General features: G+C 38.3%; 1 protein-coding gene across 1 annotated transcript; it reads left to right on the forward strand.

Moving 5' to 3' along the window:
* LOC110956791 (charged multivesicular body protein 4b) lies at nt 1-6,462 on the forward strand. The gene is made up of 5 exons (XM_051949009.1): nt 1-345; nt 1,842-2,019; nt 2,594-2,708; nt 3,906-4,032; nt 5,325-6,462. The coding sequence occupies exons 1-5, from the start codon at nt 159-161 to the stop codon at nt 5,387-5,389; spliced, it is 672 nt and encodes a 223-aa protein (XP_051804969.1). The 5' UTR covers nt 1-158; the 3' UTR covers nt 5,390-6,462.
* Nucleotides 6,463-8,582: the final 2,120 nt, after the last annotated feature.

Here is an 8,582-nt window from a genome sequence, read left to right on the forward strand (position 1 = left end):
GCCCACTGACGTAATCGGGCCTAATCCAGGAAGTGGAAAAACATCAACAATCCTTCCAGATTCCAAGAGTTGGAGTAGCTTAGCACGGAGCTAGCCTCAGCTGGGTTTTCTCTTCTGTTGTTTTTTTTTTATAGGAAGCGTTTTGTAGTGTCCCAGATATGTCGACGTTATTAAACAAGCTGTTCGGAGGAGGAGGAAAAGGAGGGAAAGGACCGAGTCCTCAGGAGGCGATCCAGAAGCTCCGGGAGACGGAGGAGATGCTAACCAAGAAACAGGAATTTCTAGAGAAGAAAATCGAGCAGGAATTGCAGATCGCCAAGAAAAACGGCACGAAAAACAAAAGAGGTGAGACAGCGGGGCGTTATTTGCATGGAGGCTCTGCTTTTACTCCTCTAATTTTCTGGTCAACAAGCAGAAGCTAAATGTCAGCTAGCACGTTAGCTCAGCTGGCTAACTTCCCCGAGCTGGAACTGTTGGGAGCTTCACGGCCTCAGATGGGAGGATATTTCATGGATAACGTGATTATGTAACCTATTAGCACCGCGCTGAGGCCAACCGTGGCTTTTAATAACCTCTCTCTGCTGATCGTTTTGTGATCGATCAGCATTATTTCAGAGGATTTGGTTCAAGGTGTGGCAGCGTCCTGCTGCAGATAGAGACACTGACACTAGAGGAGGGTTAGGGATGGAATAGACTGGATAATAAAGTCTTTATTAAACAGTCTATGGGTCAGGGTTGAGTTCAGGTGCTGCTGATCTGTGCCAGGGAGGTGGGTGTGTTTGCACCTTGATCACAGGCTCCTATGGAAACCTCCAGCAACCTGAATAGAATAATCGAGGCGTGTCAAACTCATTCCAGTTCAGGTTCCACATTCAGTCCAGTTTGTTCTCCAGTGATCCAGACCAGTAAAACCACAGCATAATGAAGTATAAACAACCACAACTCCTAATGGTTCCTTTGTTTTAGCGCAAAAAAAGTACGTTCTGAAAATGTTGACATTTAGGGAATTATCTTTTTACTAAACATCATGAACAACCTGAAATTTCTGAAGAAAAATAAGTTCAGTTTCATCAACATTCATCCTCACTTTATCATTTCCACATTACAGCTTCCAGATCACAGAGTGTCTACAAAGGAACACAACATTTAGTCACCTGGAGCTGAACTACAGAGGATTTTACTTTATGATCAAAATGACAAAGGTCAAACAAAAAAACCTAGACAAATTCTGACAAAAATGAGACACAAAATGACAAAAAACAAAACAAATATCATGTAAATAAAACTACTCAGTCTTAACTGATGTTTAGTCTTAGTAGGTTGATTTCCTGATGATGTTTGAATTGCACGGTTACGATCTATTTATTGAATTTGTTTCCGTTATTCATAGTAAAGCACTCTGTTTTCAAAAGATGCTCAACATTAACATTATTATTAGCTTTATTGATGTTTCCTTCTCAGCCCCACAGAGGTTGACAGAATGACTCTAACAGTCTGTCAGGTAGTCAGGAGCTGCTATTGGAGGTCAGATGACTGCTGTTGACGATACTTTACACTTTTTCCACTCCGCCTCTCGCCGGCTATATTTAATTATCTCTATTGTAGTCTGAGCTGTCAGTGAAAGGATTTACTTTCTGATTCCTCTCTACGGTGGAGATCAGAAAGCAGAAGCTGTGGCTGCTTCATCATGTTCCTAATCAGGCTGTTAAGGAAGAAAACAGAGCTCCATGATTCATAAGCTTCTCCTAATTGTCTCTGAGTTATGTTTCAGCAGTAAAACTGTGTTTGAGCTGTTCTGTTGATCCTGAATCCTTCCTTCTTCTTTTCCTTTCTGTCCCCAGCGGCGCTGCAGGCTTTGAAAAGAAAGAAGCGGTACGAGAAGCAGCTGGCCCAGATCGATGGAACACTGTCGACCATCGAGTTCCAGAGGGAGGCTCTGGAGAACGCCAACACCAACACGGAAGTGCTCAAGAACATGGGATTCGCTGCCAAGGCCATGAAGTCTGCTCACGAAAACATGTAAGCTACCAGACAGTCATTAGCCCTGGAAAACCCACAACAACAGTTTTATTATTTGAAATTATCATTTTCTATTATTTATGTATGTATATATGCACAGTTGTGCTCATAAATGTGCATACCATGGCAGAATTAGTAAAATATCCACCATTCTTTAATGAAAACGTGAACGAACAAATACGACTGCCTTCATTTGACCACGGAAAGAATAAAAAAAGTCTGGTGGAAATATTATGAGGGATTTGCTCTGCTGTTAATAAAATATAAAGAATTTGACCCTGATAATCCTCTCCAATCCAAATCCATCAACATGTGATATTGTATGATCCCAGAGCACTGAGAAAACAAACATCTAGTGTCTGCAGCTCAGATTCTTCATTCACATTTCTGTGCCTGAATGCATCTTTCTGCTTTAAAGGTTAAACAGACATCAGTGTTTAAATATGAACCGTGTTTTAAATTCATCCCTCTGCCAAAAAATCAGCTCGTCAACATAAACAAATCTGTTTAAAAGCTGTATGACTGGATGAGTTTGGCTCACATGGAGCTTCTTTCCGTCTCTCTACTGTCTCAGGGACATCGATAAGGTGGACGATCTGATGCAGGACATCACAGAGCAGCAGGAGCTCGCCCAGGAGATCTCTGATGCCATCTCCAAACCCGTTGGCTTCGGGGAGGAGTTTGACGAGGTTAGTGGAGCTTCTGCGCATGTTGAAGTTTTACTTTCCGCTGATGGTGGTTCATCCTGTCTCTGGATCAGACCTCTGAAACTTCTAATATTTTCTTTAAGAACATTCACAAAAAAAGTGAACTTCCGATGTCCACATTTTCTACATTTTTGGGAAATCTTTGAACATTTTTGGTGGAAACAAGAAATGTTAAAAATGTTTCTTAAGAACATTCAGATAAAAATCAACCAAAATCCAGTGAACTTTGCTGGATTTTGGTTGATTTTTATGTGAATGTTCTTAAAGAAAATATTAGAAGTTTCACTGATATGTATAGAATCATTTTAGATATTTTTAAGATTTTTTTGGAAGATTTTTACTCATTTTTTCAAAATATTTACAAGAATTTTTTTTGCCAAATTTGGGGGATTTTTAAAAAAATAAAACTTTAAGGGAAACTTTTGAGGAATTATTGGAATTTTCTTCCTGAAGGTTTTTGCAAATTTTCAGAAATTTGTGAAATTTTTTACTGAATTTTTAGAATTTTTTCAGACAAGGAAACAATATTTTTTGGTGTCTGTAAATGAAGACAACAGGAGGGTTAAGCATCCGGCAGAGACAGAACAGAAATAAAAGGACTGCCCTCTACTACTACCACCACCTACGATGGGCACCAGATGGGCTAAGGTTTCCATTTGAGTTGCAGCCTGCAGCCATGCTTTTCTAGGTGTTTCTTGATGCCGGTGTTTTTCACTTTTTCCTGCTGTAAAGCAGACGGTTGAATCGATGTTCCTCTGGATCGTCCTCACAGCTTCAGAAATGTTCCTGCTCCTCTGCCAGGAACGCGTTTTCATCGTGTTTCTAAGGGTTCAGCTGGTGGAGCAGAGTTCAGCTCTGACCTTTGTGCTTCTTCACTCATTACTCTGGCATTAAGGCCTCAGTTTAAAAAATGACTCCATTCATGGATAAATGAGAACAGCTGATGGCGTTCAGTCATCCTGGGATGAGGTGGCACAAAGTGTGAATGCACTCCTTCTTAAACTCTCAGTCAACAGACGTGAAGGATTCTTATTCCAGCTGAGACCGTTTCTCACCAAGGATCAGATTCAGCTTCACATTCATTCTGGAAGCCGGAGAACGTTTTATCTTCTTCTATTTTTGGCCGCATCTTTTTGTTGCTGATTAATTATGTTTGGTGTCCCTCCCTCTCCTCGTCAGGACGAGCTGCTGGCGGAGCTGGACGAGCTGGAACAGGAGGAGCTGGACAAGAACCTGCTGGAGATCGGAGGTCCAGAAAATGTCCCCCTCCCCAACGTGCCTTCTACTTCGTTACCTTCCAGACCTGGTGAGAAAAAACCTCAAACAGCAGCTTCACCAGTCGGGCTGCAGCATCTTTTCTGTCAGTTGCTAGGAGACCAGGCAGTTATCATCAGTTAAACACTGAGCTGCAGATTTTAGAGCAGGGGTGTCCAACATGAGGCCCGTGGTCCAAAAGTGGTCCTCCAGAGGGTCCAATCCGGCCCTCAAAGTGTAAAAACTACAGAGAAGACATTAACTGCAGATTGTAAATTAGTAAAAGTATAAATTTAAAATCATTTCTAGACCATGACAAGTTGTTTGGATCAGAAAGTAAAATGCTAGATTGTTCTTTTGTCTTTTTATGTCTCATTTTTTAAATATTCTGGCTTGTTTTTGTTGTTTTTGTCTGACTTTTATCACTTGTATCACGTTTTTGTCGCTTTGTTTCATGCTTTTGTCATTTTTTTTGCTTGTTTGTAGAACTTTTTGGAACTTTTTGTCTAGTTTTTGTCACTTTTTTGTTTTTTTTCGTGTCATTTGTCTCATTTTTTGTCACTTTGGTTCTTGCTTTTGTTGTTTGTGTCATTTTTGTAATATTTTGTCTTGTTTTTGTTGTTTTTAGTCTGTTTTTGTCTGACCTTTATCGTTTGCGTCACTTTTTTGTTGTTTTTTTGTCTCATTTTTGTCATTTTGTGTTTTGCTTTATTCATTCTTTTGTGTATCGTTTTTGTCGTTTTGTTTCACGGTTTTGTCATTTTTTGTCACTTTGTAACTTTTTCGTCTAATTTTTGTCACTTTGTTTCTTGCTTTTGTTGTTTTGTTCCATTTTTGTAATATTTCGTGTTGTGTTTGTTGTTTTTTGTCTTTTTTTTAAAGTAAAATCCTCTGTGGTTCAGCTCCAGGTGACTAAATGTTGTGTTTCTTTGTAGACACTCTGTGATCTGGAAGTTGTGATGTGGAAATGATAAACTGAGGATGAATGTTGATGAAACTGAACTTATTTTTCTTTAGAAATTTCAGGTTGTTCATGATGTTTTGTAGAAAGATAATTCCTTACATGTGAACGTTTTTGCACTAAACCAAAGGAACCATGAGGAGTTGTGGTCATTTATAGGTTATTATGCTGTGGTTTGACTGGTTTTACTGGTTTTACTGGTCTGGTCCACTGGAGATCAGACTGGACTGAATGTGGAACTAAAATGAGTTTGACTTTCCTGTTTTAGAGGCTTTTCATGGATTAAACAAATAAGATTTAAAGTCGAGGCATTGCTAGAAAGATTCAGCTTTTCAGTCTGACGTTTCTCACAGATTTCATTTCTTCCCTTTTACCTCCTAAAGCCAAGAAAGAGGAGGAAGAGGACGACATGGAGGACCTGCAGCGCTGGGCGATGGAAGCCATGTAGACGCAGCATCCTCATCCTCACCATACCTGCATCATAGAAGGAAGAGGAAGGAAGAGGGGAACATGAATGGACTGATAGGATGTTGTGTACGAGTGTTTTTGTGTGTCTGAGGAGAGTTGACTGTCTACTTTATGTAACACTACAAAAAAAGCAACAATGCTGTAGTCTTTTCTTTTCCTGTCCCCTTCACAGGCCCACAGACCCTCAGAGCCAGTCGGGGTCTTTAGGTTGAACCGCGGCGAAGTTTTACTCTTGATTTTAACCTGATTTTAGCACTCGGTGGAACATTTCAGCGGCTGCAGGGTTCATGTGAGCTCTGTGGGGTTGTTGATGACGGAGGTTTAATCCTCACAAATCTGTTTCAAACTCACATATTTACTTGTGTTTGTGGCGTTTAACTCGTTTATTTTGTTCCTCCGTAACGACGTTTTGTTAAGCGCTCTGCAGCTGAGCATGCGCTGGATGAAGAAGCTCTGAGAATCGGAACCTCGTTTGTTTTTCTTTCAGGCTACACGCTTTGACACTCTCCTCTTCGCCTCCTGTCGCCGTTTTCAGCGACTTCTCACCAGTGGTTCTTGTTATTTGGTGTAAATATCCCAAGCGTGTCTCTTTTTGTATACTGTATTTCTGCCGTCACCGAGGGGTTCGGTCGAGGTTGTGCGACGCATGCAACAATGGAAAACCACAACACAGATCACATCGCACGGCTACAAAGAGAGATGTTTAACACGTTCATCCTGCTCTGTCTGTCTCGGTCCTTCTCATCAAGGTTTCGTTTCAAATTGTATAATGTTAAAAAAAGAAAATAGTAATAACAAACTATCGTCACTCCTTATTAACTTCATTCAGAAGAAGACGGCGGTTTGTAAAAGATTAGATTATAGTCGATCTACAACGTTTTGGAGTTTGAAGAGTTAATTCTTTAGTTTTTCAAAGTCATGATGTACATTTTTTACATAGGAAGAGAAAAAACGTAACACAAGGACGGATGGACAAGCATGTTTGCATTTCTATGTTTTATTTATCCAGATGAGAATATTATTTGCAAAATCATTAAAGGTTTTCAATTCTTTGATGGTCGTGGACGTTTTGTCTTTTGTCCTCACCTTGAACTGACGCCTGGATTTACACACTGCAGAGATTTCATTTCATTATCAGTCAGACCTTCATAAATATTAGAACACAGCAGAAAAGCCTCTGATTGACGTTTTCAAATTGACTGCCAGCGTACGAAAATTCAACGCAGCAAGCAGCAAATGTGTTGAATTTTAGCACCACGTCCACTTCAATGCTCAATAAATATAAATACAGCTGCCGTGTTTGTCAAAGTGTGATTCAAATCAACAGAAAGAAACAGCGACAGAGACTGCATTTTACATTAAACCCCACGCAACATTTGAGTGAATCTACAAAATGTAATAAGATCTTAATCGCTCTTATAGGTATTTTTATGCACATTTTGAAGTATTGCATTACAAAAAATCTGTAGGAGTGGCACTAAAGACACATTTATGTCATGTTTTTGAATAATTTCTGTTAAGGATTTGTTGTTTCGGACGCATTTTAAATGATTTTAGACTCACTTTAGACACTATTTGGTCCTTTTTTGCCAAATTTTAAGACATTTTAAGTGATTTTCTGTCAGTTTGGACATTTTGAGTCATTATGAACACATCATGGAGTCGTTTTGGAGAAAGTTTGAGACATTTCACACCATTTTTAAACTTGTTTTCGGCAATTTTAGTACCTGATATATCAGTACATGGGGATACACCAACTATATCTCACCGGTACACAACGTTTGGTCTCAGGTTTTTACGTCACAATGTTAGTCATGCATCATGTGTCGGTGAACTGTCCTGATAACTGAAAGTTAAAGGAAAATTATCAGTTTTTATTTTGGTTACGTCTGGAAAATTACTTAAATCTAAGCTACAAAAAAATCTTTGCTCCTTAGGGCAACTGAAAAAATTGTTATTATTATTAAAGAGTATACAAAATGTGCAAACAAGAATGTGCACGATACAGGATTGGTAATTGGGATTTTCTGTACATTTCTTAAAGTCAGCTTGGTAAAAAATACATAAAATAAAAGGTGAATAAAAGTAAGAGCACCAGCAGAAAATAAGTTATATACAAAATATACATTATAGGAATAAAATAGAAAGCAATAAACACCCTGAGTAGGTATTGGATCAGAATCAGAAAAAAACTTTATTTATCCCCAAGGGGCAGTTAGGTAGGCAAAGAGGAAGAGAAAGAGAAAGAAAAAACACAACAAAGGTGGGTGGGCGAAAGCAGCAGATTCTGTGCAGCATCAGGCAGCAACAGTGAGTGGTTACTGCAGGAGTAAAGGTAGAGGTGATCATATGTGTCAGAGATGCAAAACAGAAGATTATGTACAGCAATGTTGTTTTTTTTTAAAAAAGTTCAAATTAAAAAATAAGAAAAATATGAAAAAATTAAAAAAAATTTAAAACTAACCCAAACCCTTTTAAAAAAACAGTAAGTATATGTCTGACAATGACATTGTAATATTGCACATGAGGACAGTGTAGTTATTCTATATGATATACATATTATATAGTATAAGAGAGTAGTGTAAATACTGTTAAGAGTAAATTGTTAATTTATCAGAACATTAAACCCTTATAAACCTTATTTAACCCTCCTGCTGTCTTCATTTATGGGCACCAAAAAAGGTGTTTCCTTGTCTGAAAAAAAAACTCTTCAACAAATTCCCCAAATTTATAAAAACTTGCAAAATTTTCAGAAAGAAAATGCCAAAAATAAAATCCTTAAATGTTTCCCTTAAAAGGTTTTTTTTTAATCCCCAAATTTGGCAAGAAATAATATATATCAAAAATGATTCCATATATTTCATTAAGTGTTCTAATATTTTCTTTAAGAACATTTGGGAAAAAATCAACCAAAATCCAGCAAAATTCGCTGGATTTTGGTTGAAAGAAACTTTTTTTTTCAGCATTTCTTTATTTACATCAAAAAATGTTCAAAAAATTCCCAGATAAGTTGAAAATGTAGAAATTTTCACTGTGAAAATATATTTTTTCCCCTCATATTTTCAAACTCTAAAACGGGTCAATTTGACCCGCAGGACGACAGGAGGGTTAAGCAGCAACCTGCTGCGAACTGCGAATTGTAGTACATTTCCTACCTGTCATGCGACGTCGCG

This window comes from Acanthochromis polyacanthus, chromosome 6 (genome assembly GCF_021347895.1).
Source record: "Acanthochromis polyacanthus isolate Apoly-LR-REF ecotype Palm Island chromosome 6, KAUST_Apoly_ChrSc, whole genome shotgun sequence".
In the NCBI taxonomy this organism is placed as follows: Eukaryota; Metazoa; Chordata; class Actinopteri; family Pomacentridae; genus Acanthochromis; species Acanthochromis polyacanthus.